The sequence below is a fragment of the Prionailurus bengalensis genome, chromosome A2 (genome assembly GCF_016509475.1).
Source record: "Prionailurus bengalensis isolate Pbe53 chromosome A2, Fcat_Pben_1.1_paternal_pri, whole genome shotgun sequence".
Lineage (NCBI taxonomy): Eukaryota > Metazoa > Chordata > Mammalia > Carnivora > Felidae > Prionailurus > Prionailurus bengalensis.
The window spans coordinates 9,091,727-9,112,308 of NC_057348.1; the positions used below are offsets into that span (position 1 = coordinate 9,091,727).

The 20,582-nt window shown below is 53.3% G+C and overlaps 2 protein-coding genes across 10 annotated transcripts; one reads left to right on the forward strand and one right to left on the reverse strand.

Annotated features, from left to right (window-relative positions):
- Window positions 1-2: 2 nt before the first annotated feature.
- Window positions 3-8,061, forward strand: LOC122486933 (ribonuclease H2 subunit A). 6 transcript variants are annotated; one of them, XM_043586690.1, is made up of 10 exons: window positions 3-350; window positions 1,466-1,671; window positions 2,406-2,830; window positions 3,019-3,090; window positions 3,216-3,342; window positions 3,435-3,522; window positions 6,040-6,177; window positions 6,284-6,371; window positions 7,628-7,751; window positions 7,844-8,061. In XM_043586690.1, exons 3-10 carry the CDS (start codon window positions 2,704-2,706, stop codon window positions 7,977-7,979), a joined length of 900 nt encoding a protein of 299 aa, XP_043442625.1. In that variant the 5' UTR covers window positions 3-350; window positions 1,466-1,671; window positions 2,406-2,703; the 3' UTR covers window positions 7,980-8,061. The 6 variants fall into 6 exon arrangements, with proteins under 6 accessions (XP_043442625.1, XP_043442627.1, XP_043442628.1 ...); XM_043586688.1 differs by having other exon boundaries at window positions 30-350; window positions 1,417-1,671; XM_043586689.1 differs by having other exon boundaries at window positions 44-350; window positions 1,417-1,671; window positions 2,320-2,830.
- Window positions 8,062-14,629: 6,568 nt separating this feature from the next.
- On the reverse strand, window positions 14,630-19,783 carry RTBDN (retbindin). Of its 4 annotated transcripts, none has more exons than XM_043586704.1 (6): window positions 19,470-19,783; window positions 17,079-17,253; window positions 16,431-16,497; window positions 16,224-16,334; window positions 15,618-15,714; window positions 14,630-15,078 (listed from the first exon to the last, which is right to left on the reverse strand). In XM_043586704.1, the coding sequence occupies exons 1-6, from the start codon at window positions 19,482-19,484 to the stop codon at window positions 14,851-14,853; spliced, it is 693 nt and encodes a 230-aa protein (XP_043442639.1). In that variant the 5' UTR covers window positions 19,485-19,783; the 3' UTR covers window positions 14,630-14,850. The 4 variants fall into 4 exon arrangements, with proteins under 4 accessions (XP_043442639.1, XP_043442638.1, XP_043442640.1 ...); XM_043586703.1 differs by lacking the exon at window positions 19,470-19,783 and adding an exon at window positions 17,893-17,996 and having other exon boundaries at window positions 17,079-17,269; XM_043586705.1 differs by lacking the exon at window positions 19,470-19,783 and adding an exon at window positions 17,893-17,991.
- Between the last annotated feature and the right edge of the window lie 799 nt (window positions 19,784-20,582).

A 20,582-nucleotide genomic window follows, 5' to 3' on the forward strand; every position in this document is an offset into this window, starting at 1 on the left:
ACGAGTGGAGCGGTCGGGTCCACTGCAACCGCAGGGGAGGGGGAGAGAAGACGGCCGGGTCCACCAGCCTGCAGGCAGCCGGACGAGTCTCAGAGCCTCCGGCCCCGACCACTGCCACCGCCGGCGGGGGTAGTGCGGGCACTAAACAGCCCGCGAGGAGCTCCTCCTTGGAGCGCGCCCGGGTCGGTTGGAGTCCGGCATGGCCGGGAGCCCGGCGGAGTTACTGCTGCCGCCTCTGATGCTCCTGCTGCTGGCGACCCCTGCCCAGTTCTCCCCCGAGTACCATTATTTCGGCGAGCAGGACGAAGGCGACACCTGGGAGCAGCTGCGGCAGCAGCATCAGGAGAAAGGTAATCGCAGAAGCCCCTTTGTCCCACTTCGCCAGCTGGCTGCAAACAGATCCCCCTCCAGGGACTTCAAATCTCTCCCCAGCTGCGCCCTGGCGCGGCCCTCTTGGGCAGGTTACTTTTCTCTGAGGCTCAGTTTTTCCTATCTGTAGACGGAAATAGAGAGTGACTTAAAAGCAGCTTACAGAGGGAGAGGGGACGTGGGTAGGCAATAAATACCGAAGCAGACACATCCATAAACTCACGGATAAATGCTGGGAAGAGTGGAGATAGGGAAAGAAGGGAACCGGTAAACTTCTGAAGTCAGAGAAGGCCTCACCGAAGAAGATAGATAGCCAATGCATCAGGAATCCAGCAAAAGCCAAAACATGCAATGATTTAGGGGGAAGAGTGTGCCAGGGAGTGGGAACAGCAGGTGCCAAGACCAAGAGGCTGGACGGGGGGTGGGGGGGGTGGGGGATAGGACGAGGCTGGGGTTGTCTGGCAGAGGCTTGGTGGGCATGAAGTGTTAGGAGTGTCTGTGAGCTGCTGAGTTGGGATAAGACCTGTTACCTAGGGGCACAGGGAGGAGTCTGTAAAAGGACCTTGTAAAAGAGACTCCGATAAGCACAAAGAAGGTTGGAGCTGCTTTAAAAGTGGTCATAATAATGGTTTTTGTAGTACAAGCTAGCACATCGCCGCAGGCTGTCAGTACCTTCATTATGCCAATTATGTCATTTGATTTACCACCTGGCAGGCCTCCTGGTCAGGACTTGCTGAACAGGCCCAGTATCACCTCCGTGAAGACCGGAGGGAGTCAGCTTCAGATGGTGGGCACCAATGGTGTATCACACTCCCAACTGGGCAGGCTGGCATAAGCGGGAAGTGTCAGTTTGCAGTCCCTCGGGGCCACACACCAGATGTATGAGCTCAAAGAGTGACTTGCTTTCTAAAGGTCTCAGTTTACCCAGCCGGGAACAATGGGGGAAGAGAAACTGAAATAGTCTATGGTGGGGTACCTGGCACAGAGGCAGAGCCCAGCAAACAGAAGATGTCATTTGTTAGTGTCTTTATCCTCCTCCCTTCCTAGAGGAAGGCAAGGGGGGTAGGTTCCTCCCTACCTGGCCCTCCATCCCTAGAAGTGTTGGACTCCATCCTTGGCCCGTGGGGAAAGTGGCGCTGTTTCTGTGACCTGGGCAAGCAAGAGCGCAGCCGCGAGGTGGTGGGCACAGCGCCGGGCCCGGTGTTCATGGACCGTGAAAATCTGGTGCAAGTGCGGCCCTGCAGACAACGTGACTGTATGTCCTGCAAACCGACCGATTGCGACTGGAGGCCCTGAACCCGGGTGAGAGACTGGCGCAGAGGAGGCGGGGTCAGGGCGGGCTGTCTAGTCCGGGATTGAGAGTTCCCAGGGTGGGCGGGGAGAGAGGAAGGGCGGGGTGGTGGGGTGGGAATGAGAGGCGGGGCCCTAGGGCTGAGGATTGAGGATGGCGGGAGAGGGAAGAGCTGAGTCAGGAACCCTGGGCCCCACTGATAGCCGGGGAGAAAGAAAGATAGATGGTGAGGGGCAGGGAGGGGGAAACGGAGATGGAGGAACTGTGACCCTGAGGAAGGGGTATGAGCCTGTTGCAGGTCAGGGACCTCCAGGCCGAGAACATGAGCCCCGCTGAGATTAGAGAATTGGGGGACATGAACCTTGAGTTGGGGGGAATGGCCTTGCCTGGCAGGTACAGACTCTGAGCAGAAGTCTGTTGAGATCTGGGATCACAGTTGGGGGGAAGGGGGGGAGGAGAGGCTTAGCCCCAATTAGAGGGTAGGAAGCAGGGGGTGGGGGGAGAGGGTCGGGGTGAAGTATGGAGAGAGAGAGGGAGTTGGGGGACCTCAAATCTGGAGGCCTGAGCTCAGTGGAAGTGGGAATACCTAGTCCAAAAGGCTTAGACTGTGCAAGACAGGGACCCAGTGATGTGGACACTGTTTTATTCTGGCTGTATAGTGGTATTTGACCTTCTGGGTCCTGACTGGGTGGAATCCTCCGAGACCCGCATCAATTTCCCCTTTATTTCTCCATCCAACGACCAGCCCCGACGGGCGGGGCTTCAGAGATTCAGGGGCGGAGCTTGGGAAGCGACCCCGCCCACCCCGTTCCCCAAACGAAGAGTTCGGCGGTCGGCCTTGGGAACTACAATTCCCAAGAGGCCACACGGCAGGAGCTTCGGCGGCCACTGCGCAAACGTTAACGGCGGCAGGCTCACCGGGGGCGTGTCCTGCGCACCGATTGGTCGGGAGCGAGAGCCGCTTCCGGACCCGCGGAAATCGCGCGCCGAGACCTGGGCCCGCAGATTTCATTGTTGAGGCTTGTAGCGGCGGCACAGGCAGCATGGATCTCAGCGAGCTGGACAGAGACAGTACGGGCCGCTGTCGCCTGAACTCGCCCGTGCCTGCGGTGTGCCGCAAGGAGCCCTGCATCCTGGGTGTCGATGAAGCGGGACGGGGCCCCGTGCTGGGTGCGCCCCCAGGGCTGGGCAGGGGGAGGGGTGTGATGAGGGGAATGCTAGTTGCAATGAAACGGGAGCCGGGATTGGACCCTACCCAGGGAGGCGGGTAAGAGTGGTGATGGCACCGGGAAAAGCGGTGATGATGGAATAGGGATAACGGTTTTCACGGCTCACTGGTTGGACACCCGTTTCCCCAGGCCCCATGGTCTACGCCATCTGTTATTGCCCCCTGTCTCGTCTGGCAGATCTGGAAGCCCTGAAAGTGGCAGGTGAGCCCGAGGTGTGAGTCTGGGGAGGGGGTTGATGGGCATGTGGAGGGGCGGGGGCAAACTGGAGGAGAGAGCAGGAACTGGGGGAACCAGTCACTTCCCTTCTCTCCCAATCCTCCTCCCAGACTCAAAGACCCTATCGGAGAGCGAGCGAGACAGGCTCTTTGTGAAAATGCAGGAGGACGGGGACTTTGTGGGCTGGGCATTGGACGTGCTGTCTCCAAACCTCATCTCTACCAGCATGCTTGGGCGGTGAGGGGCATCCGGGAGGGGCCAGGGTGGGCTGGAAGGGATTGGTAGCTGGATTGAGGTTGAGGTTGACTGGGCTCTGTCTCCCACTGCAGGGTCAAGTACAACCTGAATTCCCTCTCCCATGATACAGCCACTGGGCTGGTACAGTTTGCATTGGACCAGGGTGTGAAAGTTGCCCAGGTGAGCTGTTGGGTTGCCCACATTTGAATACCTCAGGATAAAATGGGGGTATACAAGTGTAGTGGATGATTCAGGGTCAGACATATCTGGATGACCTCAGGAATATTCGTTGCTGCCTTTGACTTCCTACTACTTTTCCTACCCTACGTGTGTCCTCACCCAGGACCGTGGAGGAGCCCCCAGCCCCACCCCCATTTAATGTATCTCTTTATTCTGAAGGCTCGGAGTCCAGAGCAAATCTGTATCTGTCCACCTGCCTACAGCCTCAGTCCTAGCCCAGGGCCCCTCCTCTCCTGGATTCCTGCCCCTGTCCTCCTCCCACTTTGAGGCCTATCCTTTACAATCTGCTCTTAGTGCAGCAAATAGTCCTCTTTTGAAATGTAAATCTCACCATTTAATTTTTTGATCCTGGTAGAAATTAAACCTGGGAAGCTCAGTGTCAAGAGGAAGAAAATGAGATTAAATTACCAGAGGGAAATCTAAGTTGGCGTTGTATCCAATACTCTGAGGCAAAAAAAACAAAAAAAAAAAACACCAAAAACAGGCTGTTTTGAGATAATAACAAGGGCAAATACACTTGAGATAGGGAATGTGACAAGGGAGACCTTGCTGCAGAGGTGGCTGAGGTCCAGGACTGGCATGTGGAGCTGACAGTGCAGTACTGGAACAGATAGACAAGGGCCCTGCATTCCGCGGTTCATGGCCAAGTCAGGGGACACAGATGGTCAGCTGGTAAGCAAATAATAAAGGTGATTTCTGAGAATAGCAGCTATGGAGATCACTGACCCCATCTCTCCACTCCAGCCTTGAGGCCTCCCTGCTGCTGTCTAGCATACTCAGCATGGTCTCACCTCAGGGCCTTTGCACCAGCTGTTCCTTCTGCCTAGAATCCTCTTTCTGGAATCTCCACATGGTCATTCCCTTATCTCCTTCAGGCCTTTATTTAAATGTCACCGCCTCAGAGTGACCTTCCCCAAATCTCTTCTACCACTGTTTAAAATGATAACCCGTTCCCAGGCTCCTGGCTAGCTCAATCAGAGCACGTGACTCTTGATCTCTGGGTTGTGAATTGAAGCCCCGCTTTGGACGTAGAGCTTACTTGAAAAAAAAAGACAATAATAGGGGCACCTGGGTGGCTCAGCCGGTTAAGCGTCCAACTCTGGCTCACGTCATGATCTCACGGTTCGTGAGTTCCAGCCCCTCATTGAGCTCTGTGCTGACAGCTGAGGGCCTGGAGCCTGCTTGGGATTCTGTGTCTCCCTCTCTCTCTGCCCCTCCCCTGCTCATGCTCTGTCTCTCAAAAATGAATAAATGTTTAAAAAAATAAAATAATAAAAAATAAAATGAAAATCCCTCCCAACTCTCTTCTATCCTTTATTATTTATCCTGTTTTAAAAAAAATTTTTTTTTTCCGGGGCGCCTGGGTGGCTCAGTCGGTTAAGCGTCCGACTTCAGCTCAGGTCACGATCTCGAGGTCCATGAGTTCGAGCCCCGCGTCGGGCTCTGGGCTGACGGCCCGGAGCCTGGAGCCTGCTTCCCATTCTGTGTCTCCCTCTCTCTCTGCCCCTCCCCCGTTCATGCTCTGTCTCTCTCTGTCTCAAAAATAAATAAACGTTAAAAAAATATTAAAAAAAAAATTTTTTTTTTAATGTTTATCCAGTTTTGAAAGAGACAGTGTGAGTGGGGGAGGGGCAGAGAGACACGGAGACATAGAATCACAAGCAGGCTCCAGGCTCCGTGATGTCATTACAGAGGCTGACATGGGGCTCAAACCCACGAACCTCAAGATCGTGATCTGAGCTGAAGTCGAACGTTCATTTAGTGACTGAGCCAATCAGGCACCCCTCCTGTTTGGTTGTTTTTTTCCACTTTATTTATGTATTTTGAGAAAGAGAGAGAGTAAACGAACGAATGTGAGCAGGGGGGAGGGGCAGAGAGAGAGGGAGAGAGAGAATCCCAAGGAGGCTCTGCATTGTCAACTGAGAGCCCATTGTGGGGCTCGAACTCACGAACTGCAAAATCATGACCCAAGCTGAAATCCTGAGCTACCCAGGCGCCCCTGTTTATCCTGTTTCTTGTCTGTGGACCTCGCCAGGGCGTCCACTCCACGAAGAAAGAGATTTTTATCTGGTGTGTTTTCCTGCCATGTTCTTGGCATCTAGTGCAGCCGTGGCATATAGTAGGTGCTCAGTAAATGTAGAATCAATGCAGCCTGAACGGGGACAGCCTCTTTCGGAGGGGACTTGTTAATTACTTGCTTATTTAATACTCTCTGCGCCCAACGTGGGGCTCGAACTCGTGACCTCGAGATCAAGAGGCGCCTGCTGTACCAACTGAGCTAGCCAGGTGCCCCGGGAGGGGACTTAGAGCTGAGATGCCTCAGGGAAAGCTACAGCCTGGGGATGAGCTGAGAGGACTATTCTAGGCAGCGGGAGCATCCAGTGCACACGCTGCGAGGCCGGCTCGGTTGTTTCCCCGGATGTCTGCTGAACGAATACATCTCTGTCACCGTGGCAGGTGTTTGTGGACACTGTGGGGCTACCAGACACCTACCAAGAGCGGCTGCAGCAGCGCTTTCCCGGCATCGAGGTGACAGTCAAGGCCAAAGCGGATGCCCTGTACCCTGTGGTCAGCGCCGCCAGTATCTGTGCCAAGGTCAGGCGCCTGCTGGCCGTAGCCAGCCTCTGGCATCTCCTGGGGCAAGGGGGCCGGTGTGCCTGCTCCGGGGGAGGGAGGGCCCGATGTTTTGTCTTCCCCACAGGTGGCCCGTGACCAGGCTGTGAAGAATTGGCACTTTGTGGAAAAACTCCAGGGCCTGGACGCCGATTATGGGTCCGGTTACCCCAATGGTGAGCAGCCTGGAGCCGCCTTGAGGTGGCGACATTGGCGACAGCCCCAACGAGGCAGGCTGGAGCACACTTCGGCCTTCTCAGACAGGAGGGCCGCTTGCTTATGGCCAGCGTGAGGCAGAGCCGGAGTCATCCCTGCTTTCTCTCTGGAGCGCCATGAGGGCCTCACACCCTTGGCGGGCGTCTCTGTTTGTTAAGGGGAAAGGGGGGCAGGGGGGAGGGGTGTCAGCTGATGTCCAATAGCCCCCGTGTAAACCTACTCTTTCCCCGCAGTTATGAGGCGTTGTCTGTGTGGTAGATGAATGTGTGCCCACCCCCCGCCGTGAGTGGATTTAAAGAGCGAGTGACTGGGTTCAGGGAACCCTCTTGTCCTTCTGAGGCCCGGGGAAGCATGGGCAGATGGGTGCTTACTGAGTCCTTCCTGTATGCGCCATGCAGGTCTGGGCCCTGGGGATGTAGCCATGAACAAGACAAAGAAAGACCTCTCTGTCCCCACGGAGCTCATAGTTACTTGGGGATGATGAGCATTGACCCCCTGGTCTGTAGATGCTGGTTTAATGACTCTTGTCCTTTTTTTTTTTCAACATTTATTTATTTTTAGGACAGAGAGAGGCAGAGCATGAACGGGGGAGGGGCAGAGAGAGAGGGAGACACAGAATCGGAAACAGGCTCCAGGCTCCGAGAACTCTTGTTCTTTTTAAAAAAAAATTTTTTTTTTCAACGTTTATTTATTTTTGGGACAGAGAGAGACAGAGCATGAACGGGGGAGGGGCAGAGAGAGAGGGAGACACAGAATCGGAAACAGGCTCCAGGCTCTGAGCCATCAGCCCAGAGCCCGACGCGGGGCTCGAACTCACGGACCGTGAGATCGTGACCTGGCTGAAGTCAGACGCTTAACCGACTGCGCCACCCAGGCGCCCCCCTTTTTTTTTTTTTTTTTAATTTTTTTTTCAACGTTTATTTATTTTTGGGACAGAGAGAGACAGAGCATGAACGGGGGAGGGATGACTCTTGTCCTTGAGTGGGTGAAGACATGTCTCAGAGGCAGTCTCCCTAAACTTGTGCCTTGAGCACCTGTCGGCAGGTGATGAGTCTGGGTGCTGCCTGTGCAAAGGTTCCGAGGCAGGAACGGCCTCAAACAGCGGAGGTGCCTCGGGTACTCGGGAGGCCTGAGATGCCAGCGTGAGGAACTCGGGCATCGTGTCAGGGGTCGGAGCCCATCAGCACTGCCAGCCCCACACCTTCCTGTCTTTCAGATCCCAAGACCAAAGCCTGGCTGAGGAAGCATGTGGAGCCCGTGTTCGGCTTCCCCCAGTTTGTCCGGTTCAGCTGGCGCACGGCCCAGAGCATCCTGGAGAAGGAGGCAGAAGGCGTTATGTGGTGGGTGCCCTGGAGGTGCTGTGAGGAAGGAGGGAGGGAGGCCAGGGCTCCCCCCCGTCACCCCAGAGTGGTCGGTGTTGCCTCTCCCACAGGGAGGACTCACTGACAGGGGATCAGGAGGGACCTGGGAGGATCACGTCTTACTTCGGCGAAGGCGCCCGAGTCCGCCCCCGCCTGCCCCACCGGTACTTCGAGGAGCGGGGTCTGGAGTCAGCCACCACTCTCTAGGCGCCGGCCTGTTCTCGTCTCTGTGCCTTCGCCACCCCCCCCCCCCGGCCCCCGCTTTGTGATTAAAGTTCTTTTTATGTTTTGTTTTGGTTTTGTTTTTTAGTTAATTTTTTTTTTAATTTATTTTTTGAGAGAGCACGAGAGCAAGCAGCCAAGAGAGAGAGGATCCCAAGCAGGCTCTGCTCTGCTAGCACAGAACCTGACGTGGGGCTCAAAACTGCGAGATCATGACCCAAGCCAAAGTCAAGAGTCAGACGCTTAACCAACTGAGCCACCTAGGTGCCCTTAATGTTTATTTATTTTTGAGAGAAAGAAACAGAGCACAAGGGGGGAGGGGCAGAGGGAAGAGGGAGATACAGAATCCGAAGGAGGCTCCGGGCTCAGAGCTGTCAGCACAGAGCCCGACGGGGGCTCGAACTCACCGACTGCAAGATCATGACCTGAGCCCAAGTCGGGTGCTTACCGTTAAGCCACCCAGGCGCCCCTTGACCATTAGGTCTTTTAAAGTATGTTAAATTTTAAGCATCTTAGAATTTTCTAGAGTTTTCTTTTTTTTTTTTAATTTATTTGTATTTCTTTTTTAATTATTTTTTTCAACATTTATTTATTTGAGAGAGACAGAGCGCGAGCAGGGGAGGGCCAGAGGAGGGGCAGACACAGAATCCGAAGCAGGCTCCAGGCTCCGAGCTGTCAGCACAGACCCCGACGCGGGGCTCGAACTCACGAATTGTGAGATCATGACGTGAGCCGACGTCCGACACTTAACGAACTGAGCCACCCAGGCGCCCCTGTGATTAAAGTTCTTTAAAGAAAGCCAAGCACGGAGTTGAACTTCGGGGTAGAAAGCAGGTTGGAAGCGTGCCGTGCCGCTGGGCCCCGCTACAGACTTTGGGAACCTAAACAGGATGGACCCTGATTGATTTGATTTTTTTGTTGTTGTTTTCATTTCTTTTTTAAGTTGATTTATTTATTTATTTTGAGAGACATCAAGAGCTCGCACGCGGGAAGGAGCAGAGAGAGAGATTCCCAAGCAGGCCCCATGCTCCACCACGGGGCTCAATCTCACGACTGAGATCATGACCTGAGCCGAAGTCGGCCGCTCAACCGACTGAGCCACCCAGGCACCCCTCAAATAAACTTTTTTTAAAAAAGCACATGGAGAAGCCTCGCTCATACCTGCAGCCAGCTCACTGGTGGGCTTACCAAGTTGTCCTCGTCTTTTGGGGCCACTGTAACAAAACACCGCAGACTAGGCGGTTTACAAATAACAGACATTAATGACGGTTCTAGAGCCTGGAAGTCCAAGATCATGGGGCCTGCATGGTCAGGTCCTCGGGGGGACTCTTTCCCCGGGGATAGACCGCCAACTTCTGTGTCCTCACGTGGTGCAAGGGTCAAGGAACCTGTGGGGTCCCTTTTCTAAGCGCACTAATCCCATTCTTGACCTAATCACCTCCTCAAAGCCCCACCTCTTAATACCATTATCTGTGGGAATTAGGATACCAACATGAGTTTGGGGTGGAGGCGGGGGGGGGGGGGGTACACATAGACATTTAGATCCTAGCGGGTACCTTTTAGGTCCTTCTGAAGTTAGCCTGGCATGTTACAAATATATGTGCAGATACTTTCTTGAGGTTTTGTTTTTACAAACGGAAACTATACCCTACATATTCACCATTCTTCGCTACATCTTGGAGGTAATTCCAAAGTGAGTGTCTAAAGACCTTCCTCATTCCCGTTTATAGCTAAGAGTCCTCGGTGTGACTGTCCTGTAGTTTATTTAATGCTTTTTTTTTTTTTAATCTTTATTTTTGAGAGAGAGAGAGAGAGAGACGGAGTGCGAGCAGGGGAGGGGCAGAGAGAGAGGGAGACACAGAATCCGAAGCAGGCTCCAGGCTCCGAGCTGCCGGCACAGAGCCCGATGCGGGGCTCGAACTCACAAAACGCGAGTTCACGACCAGAGCAGACTGAGCCACCCAGGTGCCCCTATTTAATGCTTTTAAGAGATGAGTTGTCACCCAGCTTGCCGTTAAGCATGTGTGGCAGAGGATGACCAGGATGTGCCATCATTTTAATGCAGTTTGTCTGTAGGACAGATTCCCAGAGGTGGGCTTGCTGCGTGGGTTAGAGGATCTATGCCGTTTGTAACTTGGAGAGAGATTTCCAAACTTCTCTCTGTGAAGGCTTGTACTCGGTAGCACTCCCCTCCCCCCCACCACCACTTGTTTCCTCCACAGCCTCAGCAGCAGCAGGACAGGTTTGTCTCACCCCAGCACCCCAGGAGAAGTTTGGAAGTCGGGTGGCTCAATGACACCCAGGACGCCATTTTTTAAATTCATCTTCTCTTTTGCATCTTCGGTGTTTTTTTGCCTCTCATCATCCCACCATGGCTGCCACAGTTCCAGACATCACATCCCAACCTCCAAAGGTCTCCCCAAGCAGCTGCCCTGTCACTTCCTGGCTGAAAGTGGGACACGTCTATGCCCAAGGCAGGGGGAGTACCAGGGGAAATGGAATATCTGGGGAAAGCATCAAAAGCTGATTCCTGGGGGTAGGGAGAGACCTGGTGTCCCCCCCTCTCCCCCATTCCCTTCCCCGTGACCCCTCCTTGACTTGAGCAGTAGCAATTTAATGGAAAAAAGAAAAGGGATGGCTCTTCACCTTGTAATAAATGTTCTGATAGCAGGAGCCCAGGGCATTGTGGGAGTACTATGTATGGAGCATGTAGACGGCTAGGGCTACATAGCAAAGTACCAAGACTTGGTGCCTGAAACAACAGAAACATTGTCTCACGGTTCTGGAGGTTACAAGTCCAAGAGGAAGGTGTTGTTGGCAGGGTTGATTTCTCCTGAGGCTGCTCTCCTTGGTTTGTTGATGGCTGTCTTCTCCCTGTGTCTCACGACCTTCCCTCTGTGCGTATCTGTGTCCTCATCTTTTTTTAAGGACTCCAGTCATTGGATTATGGCCCATCCATAGGACCTTAGTTTACCTTAATTACCTCTTTAAAGACCCTATCTCCAAATATAGTCACATTCTAAGGTCCTGGAGTTGGGACTTCAACATATGCATTTGGGGGGATGGGATACAAGTCAGCCCATAACAGAGTATCCTCTCTGTGTAGGTCCCGTGCTGGGCACCAGGAAGGCAGCACTGACCCAGCTACAAAAGGTGTCTGAGTGCCCAGGGAGGTCTAGGGGATCTCAGGAGTGCACAGTGGGGGACGCCAGCTCTGCTCTGGGGCTCAAAGAGCCTGAGGAGCTGACTGGCTGAGATCTGAAGGGTGAGGGGTGGAACAGAACAGGAGGGTGAAGAGGGCCCCGGGCAGTGGGAACTGTGAGTACAGATCCTGGAACCGAGGGGCGCTGCTTTGAGAAGGCGGGAGGGCAGGGATAGTGAAGGCTGACCTTGGGGAGGAGCTGTGCCCTCCCCCCCGCCCATTTCCCCACACTAGGGGTGCCCTCTATTCAAGCCTCAGCCTCTGGTTAGCATCATAGTTGCAAAACGTTACCCATGCTGATTCCATTTATAATTCTGCCCTGTCCTTTTCTACGTAAATATGTAAATGTATGCTGTACATTTTGGATCTACTTTTTTTTCCCCCCCTCAGAATGATTAGAATTACAGTTCATCTTGAAGTTGTAGGTCCATCTGACTGCTGATGGAATTTGCCAGACAGGGTAAGGAAACTATCTCCCTTTCTTCACAGCTGGCAATAAGCAGAAGCTAGTGGGTGCTCTGAAGATGTAATGTGGTAGGGGCACCTGGGTGGCTCAGTCGGTTGAGCCTCTGACTTTGGCTCAGGTCATGATCTCAGGGTTCACGAGTTCGAGCCCCAAATTGGGCTCTGTGTTGGCAGTGGGGAGACTGCTTGGGATTCTCTCTCTCTCTCTCTCTCTCTCTCTGTGTGCCCCTCCTCTGCTCACACTCTGTCTCCCCCCAAGTAAACTTTCAAAAATAATAAAATGAGGTTAACAACCCCTTTCTGGAAGGTTGCAAACAATTCTGCTCTCCTTAGGACAGCCATGTGGGTGACTCCTCTGATTCTCCTTCACCCATCTCTGCCCACCTTCTGGTTCCTGTCCCAAGGTCCTCACTGGTGTCCCTTATCTCCAGTCTCGCCTCCTCCCTATCCTGCTTGCAAGGGCAGGCAAGAGTGTCAGTCTGATGGATCTTACTCTGTGTAAACCTCCATGGCTTTCACATCCCTTATGATTGGGTCCAAGGGCCTTTGTCTGGTGTTCAAGGCGTTCTGTAATCTGACCCCACCTCCCATGCTCTGCTCCAGGCTTGCTGAGCAGCTGGAAGTTTCCAGAACCCGAAATCCCCAGGCCCCCTACTTGAAATGCCCTTTCCTATGTCTTGGCCACCCGCCTGGAGATCCTCCAAAGGCTTATCTACTTTCTTCCTTGAATTGAATGCCTGCTTATTCTTGTCACAATACAGTACATAACAACTGATAACGGACGATGCCTACATTTGTGGAGCGTTAATTACGTACCAGGCACTTTCCAAGTATTATACTTGATACCCCTCCCATTAGAAAGTGGAGTTTAGATGCTTCCTGTTGAATATGAGCTGGCCCTGGCAACACAACTTCAGTGGATAGAAAGCGGAGGTGACACTGGTAGAGAGGAGACAGCTCTGACCTTGGAATATTTGTCCTTGGAACCCAGCTGCCATACCGTGAGGAAGCCCAAACCGCGGCGAGAGGACACGCCACAGGGAGAGGACACGTGTAGTGATGCCGGTCGGCAGCCCCAGCAGAGATTCGAGGCAGAAGCCAGTGCCAGCCACCAGATGTGAGTGAGGAAGCCTTTAAGGTGAGCCCAGCCCCAGCCAGTTTCTGCAATTGCATTAGATACCTTGAACAAGAACCAGCCCCAGAACCGTGAAAGAATAACAATTGTTGTTGCCTTTTACCGCTAAGTTTGGAGTTGTTACACAGCACTGTATAACCAGAACAACTTGCATTAACTGATTTAGTTCTTCCAACAACCCTAGGAGAGGGAATGGCTGGGCAACGTTCCCAAAGTTACAGCATGAGTAAGCGGTAGAATGGGATGTGAACCCTGGTAGGCCTACTACAGAGTCAGGGTCATAGCCCTCAGTCTCTGTGGCCAATATCTCTTGATTCCCTTCCCGGCACTTCTTTCCCTTCCGGTTCCAGCACCTGATTTTCCTTTGGGACCACTCCTCCCACGTCCTCAGTCCATACGGTTCAGATGGAACTGAGCCCACCTTGGGCCTTCAGGCACAAGCCCGTAACCCATTATCAGGCCACCTTTGGGCACCACGATTGGTTTGGCGATGGGCTCATAGTGAAACTGGATCATTGAGTGCCAGCACTGGAAACTTGGCTGGTTTTACAGAGAAATAGAAATAGACCCACTGGAAGGGTGCCTGGATGGCTCCGTTGGTTAAGCATCTGACTTCGGCTCAGGTCATGATCTCACAGCTTGTGGGTTTGAGCCCCCTGTCGGGCTCTGTGCCGACAGCTCAGAGCCTGGAGCCTGTTTCAGATTCTGTGTCTCCGTCTCTCTCTGCCCCTTTCCCGCTTGTGCTCTCTCTCTCTCTCTCTCTCTCTCTCAAATGAATAAACATTTTTAAAAATTACAAAAAAGAAAGAAAGAAAGACCCGCTGGAATCATGTAGTTACTGGTCCATCTTAGCTACTGTGAGGAGATCCTGTCCAAAAGTATAGCCAAGAAAAAGATACAGATAGATTCCTAACATTTAAGGACCTAGATACAGCCAATCCTGAAGCTTATCACTGTTGGCTAAAGATATTTTGAACTGAGTTTCTCTTGCTTCTGAAAGAGGCCTGCTACTCTCCCAGTGAGGCATTTCTCTTCTATCCCATCTTCCTGGAGGGCAGAGAATGGGCCTGATCTACCTAACTCAGAACAGGAGGCATCCGTCAATCGTGTCCTATTGGACAGAACTAAAAGGCACACTGCCCCTGCTTTACTGGTGAGGAAACTGAGGCTGTCATAGGGCCTGTGTATAGGAGGAGGAGGATTAGGAGTAATGCTTACATCCCAGATTTTATCAACGTTTATTTATTTTTGGGACAGAGAGAAACAGAGCATGAACGGGGGAGGGGCAGAGAGAGGGAGACACAGAATCGGAAACAGGGTCCAGGCTCCGAGCCATCAGCCCAGAGCCTGACGCGGGGCTCGAACTCACGGACCGCGAGATCGTGACCTGGCTGAAGTCAGACGCTTAACGGACTGCGCCACCCAGGCGCCCCTACATCCCAGATTTTAAATGAGTCAAGTCATGTGAGGTCGAGGACTGGGATTTGGAAGAAAGGGAGGAAGAAGGAAGGGGGTGTTATGCCAGCCACTGTTGGGTCTGCTTAGAAGGGAGGGCCATGAAGCTTGTCTTGAGGTCTGTACAAGTCAAGGAGCTTCTTGGGCCTCGTGGCACACACTTGGGGAGCATACCTCTTGCCCTTGTCAGCCCCTCTTCTGGACCCCTTTCTGTTTCTGACACCTGGATATTCCAAGTTATGAAATTGCTCACAATATAGGCTGTCATTTACATGTTAGTGTGAATCACTTATTAATTCTCGGACCTGAGGCCTCTGAAGTGACGTTTCTGGCAGCTATCCTTCCCGCCTGTTTTCCCAAGAAGCAGCCACATCATAGTGCTTTCGAGCTGGCAACTTTATTCAGGGGGGGAAGAGGGGAAAATGAGCTAGAGTTGGGCTATTTCTCTAATAACCTGGAGAAGGGCTAGTCTCTGGGACTCCAGAAGGAGGGACAGGACTTTGGAAGCTAGAAAGCGGAGAGGGAGAGGGGTGGCGCTCTGGGTGTCTTGGGCCGGGTGGGGGGAAGGGACGCATCTTCCATCCAAGGCCCAGCGCCCCCTAGGGGCCGCTGCCGCTTCCACTACCACTCCCGCTGCCCGCAGCATCCAGGATCCAGGTGCGGGAGCGGCGGGACCGCGGGAAACTGATTTCCCGGGCCCTCCGTTCGTGTCTGCGACCCGGCAGTACCGAGATGGAAATGTTGAGGCAGTGATCCGCGCCAGGAGCTGCTACCGGCAGCACGTAGCCCAGGACTGAGCGGCAAAGGTCTGCCCCATCCGCAAACGTCTGGGAAAAGGGGTGGAGTTAGGGCCCGGGTGGGCGGAGTCCAGGCAATTCAGGGGCGTGGCCTTGGAAACCTAGAGTCCCCGAGTTTCTTTGCAAGTAGGGACCAGGGCAGAGGCGCGGCCTAGGTGCGGGCAGTTACCCGCTTTGGGCCCTCCCGGGAGTGTGGGAGCAGGGCCATGGCAGGAGCGGAGTACAGGGGAGGGCGAGTTATCCTTCCTGGGCCCCAGGGCTGGGGTGGGGGAGGGTCAAATTAAGATTGGGGCTTTAGAGAAGGTAATTCGGGCTTCTGAGTCTTCCAGGGGGAACTGTGGATGGGCCTAGAGCAGAGACGGTCCCTTGGGGAGGCCAAATCCAGACTCAATGGTCCCTAGGGAGCATACGGACGTATCCCACTATGGAGATTGTGCTGCGGAAGGGGGAAGCGTGGGAACAGGAGCCTTGGGAGTGCCAGTCCGGACTCCGGGCCCTAGGCGGGTTAAGACAGGACATAGTAAGGGGAGGTCCCAGTCTCTCACCCGCACTCTCTGTCTCAAGCTCACCTGCTCATAGGTAGCGCAGCCAGGCTCACAGCCCCTCTTTTCTGGGAATGGAAGCCAAGTTGGGCCGCAGGTAATATCACTTTCGCAGGTGGCAAACCTACGGATGGTGTGTGGAGAGAAGGTGGGCAGTCGCGTTCTGTTGGGATCCTGCCCTCCAAGGCTTCGCTCAGTGTATGTCCCGCCCCCAGACCCAGGCCCCGCCTCTCAGGACCACGCCCCAACAGACGCTGTCCTCCAGATTTCACCCTACCCTATATTCTCCACACATACCCGGGGCTCTGTCACAATTGACCTCGTCCCTGCAGACTTCATACCATCTATTTCGGGCCAGCCTCTTACGTTCCCCAATCTTTTCAGCTCTCTTTTCTAGCAAGAGGTCCCGCCCCTTAAAAAACCCCAGGTCCGTGGAAGGCCACGCCTCCGTCCTGCCAACCTTAAAAGCCGGGTCCTCTACAGGCCCCGTCCCTTTTTACCTGGCCTCTAAACTCGTTTTTAGACCTTGGCCTTATTGGAGGCAGGCCACACCCCTTCAAACACAAGCTGCGGATCCCTCCTTTGGTCCCGCCCAAACCATAGGACACGCCCCTCATGCCCCACCTCCCCTACCAGACATCGCAGAGCTCAGAACAGAGCGGCTGCGCCTGGCGTATCCCCAATAACAGCAGGCGGAAGCGACTCTGGAGGGCAGCTTGGAGATGTCCCAGGAAGGATTCGCACCTGAACATCGGGAAAGACAGGCTCGTTTGGGTCAGGATGTGGCAGGGCCAACTGAAGCAAAACACACAACGAAACGCTGGCGGGTACTGTACTCACCCAGGGCTCGGCTCCCCACAGCGTTCTGGGACCGCCCCAGGGTCCGATGCCTCTGGCGTGTCCATCTCTGAAGGACAACAGGACCATGGAGAAGGGTACTCCTGTGAGGTGGGGTCTTAGATCCTCAGGTAGGATTGGGGAACTAAGGCCTGGGGGCCCCTTGAACAGGGGAGACCCCAGTTATGCCAGGGCCCCTCAAACATAAAACTTAAATAAAGACACTTCTCTTGGGATCCAAATGCAATTTCTAGTAATAATAAAAATGATGGCTTATCATAATCAGCTTATCGTTCATTACGTCCCTGATAGTGGTACACGTTTTCATATGCTTACATACACACTTCACAACACTATGACGTAGGTCTATTATTTCTCTCCCTTTTTCATGGTCTACATGAAGCCCAGAGAGATTAAGTGACTTGCTCAGAGTCACACAATTATGAGGTGGGACAGCTAGGATTTGAACCCAGGCAGTCTGAGTCCAGAATCTGTGCACTTTAACTACTATTCTTCAGCACTAGCCCCGACTGCCCACCTCCCCCAACCCGTGCTTCATCCTAAGCCCCTCTCAGAAGGAAAATCTCGTATTGCTGTGGTGATGTGGGATTTCCTGGGCGTTGGAAGTTAGGCAGGGTCTGGAGTGCTCACCCGCAAGGTGCAGCTGGACTGTGCCGAAATCGGTCGCCAGCCTATGGTGTCTCCGGGACAGAGCTGGGAGTGGGCGGCTCCCTCCACAGGACCCCAGCAGGATCCACACCAGGGTCAGTCTTAGGGCCCAGGGCAGGCCCCTGGGTCGAGTGTGGCCCCTGCAGGCCATGTCCACCTGAGATAAGGGTAAGCTGGGGTATAGGGTAAGGTTTGGTTGTCCCTTTCTGGAAGCTCAGGGTGGCACTCTCCTGATGCCTACTCAGGAGACAGTGCAAGGGAGAACAGAGAATGAGCAGTTGATGAGGAGGCAATGACCAAGGACCTCCAAATCCCAGGGGGCCACCAAGTCGTGCCTCTGACCCAGGAGCCCCTTCTCCCCCACCAGACTCATGTCCCCTCCATCCCTTTAGGCCCAGTGTGTCCCACCCTCTGGTTTGACCACAGTTCCCCTCCCCCTCACACCCAGCAGGATCTCCCACCCTGTCAACCCTCAGGTGACTCCCGCTGTCTTCAGAACTAAAGGGACACCCCAGCTCTTTCAATCTCCCTCCTCTGTCCAGCAGTTCCTCCTGCTCTTTTGCCCAGTCTCCTCCCTCCCTCTTGATCCCTGCTGGCCCCTTTCATGGTCACCTTCTCTCGGCCCACAATCGGCTTAGGGGCTTCCACTATGGCTGGCCCTTTGGAGCCAAGCTTGGCTGTGGCAGGACTCGAGTTTTGCTGCTGGAATCCCAAAGCCCCGGGGTAGGGGAAGCTGAGGGTCTGTAGGGACAAGACAATTCCCTCCCCTCCCCTGCCCTCTTGGGCTACCCCTCACCTGTTAAGTGAACTGAGGTCTAGAGCGCTGCTGAGACACCTCACGGTCAAGTGCAAGAAAGAGTGACAGCCAGAGGGGGTGTGGTCTGACGCAGAGGAGGAGTTTCCCATGGCCCCACCCCCTGCCCCAGCTGACCAAAGGCCGGTGGCCCTGGGACTGCTGTGTATACATATCCTTGCACTGAGCATTATGTTGAGATTGTGGCTTAAAACTCAATCTGTGTGTATATGTGTTGGATGAGAGTGTGTTTGTATGGCTGTGTGTGTGTAAAGCATGTGTGTTTGTTGGGTGAGGGTATGGTATGTGTGAGTCTTGGTTGAGTGGTTGTGTGTGTGTGTGTGTGTGTGTGTGTGTGTTCAAACTCTGGCTAAGGAGGCCTGTATGTATCTCAAGCCAAGTGTGTCCAATTGAGTCAGATATAATAAATGTGAAGGACCGGGAAGTGGGATTAGGATGGCTGTCCTGTGACAATGTTGTGGATAAGTCAGTGGATAAAGGTTTTTGGCCATGAATGTTGACCATTAGTGAACACAAAGGGGTGTTTATATGTGTGGAGAGAGTATGTGTCTGCATCTGAAACATATGTGTGTGTTTCTCTGCAGTTTCTGTGAATGCAAGTTTCTTACAAACATTCCCTCAATTCATCCATCCATTCAACAAATGTTTGTTGAGCAGCTGTTGTGTGCCAGGTTCTGGGGATGAAGTAGTGACCAAGAAATGAATATCTCAGCCTCACAGAGCTGACATTATAGTGGGAGAGTCGGTGAGAGGAACAGTCCTGCAGTGGATGTGTGAGTGTGTGTGTGTGTGTGTGTGTTCATGTGTTGTGTCGGGAGGATACTGTGTCTGTGTGCTGGAGGAGAGTTTGTGTGTAGCTGAGCCGAGATTGGTTTTGGTATGATGTGTGTGTGCTTGTGTTTGTTGAGTGTTTGTACATGTTGTCTGTATGTCTGTATTCGCTGCGTGTGTGTATATCTGTGTTTTCTAACACTACTGTGTTTGCATACGTGTGTCTTTGCAGAGTATGAGTTGATGTGTATATGTGTTTGTGTGTGTCTGTATTTGCTGATTTTGTGTTTGCATTCTGTGTTAATGTGTTGGTAAAGGATTCAGTGTGTCTGTGTTTGCTAAGTGCATATTTGCAATGTGTATGTGTTTGTGTGTGAGTCTGTGTTTGCGGAGAATGTGTTTGTATGTGTGTGTATTTTTGACAAATACATATTTGCAGAGTGTGTGACTATGTGTATGTGAGTCTGTTTCCTGAGCATGTGTTGGTATGTTCGTGTTCGTGTATATATGTGTAGCGTGTGTGTGTGCCTGTGCTTGTAGTGTGTGCATGTGTTTTTGTGAGCAATGACCACTACCACAAATCTCCCTGTCTTATCAGGCTAATGCAGAGTTTTTTTTCTGTCTCTTTCACTATGGGACGCTCAGATCTCAAAACACTACTGTGCACATAGTGCGTGCTCAGTACGTGTTGAGTAAATAAGCCATTTACGGTGTGCTGTCTCCTGGCCCCTAATGGGCACCCACTAATGTCCTATAGGCTTCAGAAATCAAGATATAGTGGATCTCACCTTCCCCTTGTCCATTTTTGGGTAGGCCAGGGTGCTCGTGTGTCAAGTATGTCCACGCTTTGGGCTATGCCTTTCGCCAATCCTTTCCCTCCCCTGACCTCAGCTCCCAACGCTGCCCTCGGAATTCAGCACCGTGGACAGGAGCGCATGAGATCAGCACCACGGAGAGCTCCCACGAAGCCAGCTTTAGAAGGGGTGACAAAAGCGGAGTCTGGGCCTTCGACAGAGAAGTTTGAGAAACAGACTCAGCGACATGGCAAACAAACATGCCGACAAACAGAAAAACATTGAAATAACTCGGGCAAAGGCACAGAGATGAGGAAACAAGCGTCTGGGGAACACCTGGACCTAGACCTTGCCTTGCTGTCGCCCTCATTGGCCGGCAGAGGTCGCTTCCTTCAGTGACCGCGCCCTCCAGGGCCTTCCTGGCCAATTATGGGCCAGGACCCTTGGGAAACCCCTTTCCCACCCTACCCCCCCAAAGCCTAGACTTGGAGTGGGGAGGTCACCGACGCTTTCCGCACCAACTCTGGGAAGCATAGTCGGCTTGGTCTCAGCTGTAGGAACACTACGGGTGTGTGGTGTGTGTGTGTGTGTGTGTGTGTGTGTGTGTGTGTGTGAAAATCGCTTCAGCTGCCCCCCTCCCCAACTACCAGCTAATCGCCCCTATAAATATAGCGCAGCCTGGCCTGGCTACTTAATCCTGACGGTGAGGGAGGGGGTCGTTAGAGGGGCTGCAGGATTCCCTGAAGAGGCTCTGGTTGGGAAGGGGGGCTTATAGGCATGCAAAATGTTTTTCTTTGGGAGCATCTCCCGCGAGGATGGGTGTCCTCAATGTAAATGTCACTCTGTAAGAATGTACCTTCTCGGGATGTGGAGGTCTCGTGGGTGGAGGCAATTTCCCACAAAGAATATGGCTTTTAGGAGGTCTTCCGTTGGGGGTGTCTTCACTAGGCTCCCCACGTTCACCCGTGGGGATTTTTCTCTGCGGAAATGTCTCTTCTTGGGGGCAGCAGGGGGCTTCTGAGAGGCAGCGTCACCTCTCAGAGACCATCTGTCTTAGGAATGATTTTCAGGGTGAGGGGAGAGTTCCTGATTGGAGAGGGCGTCCCC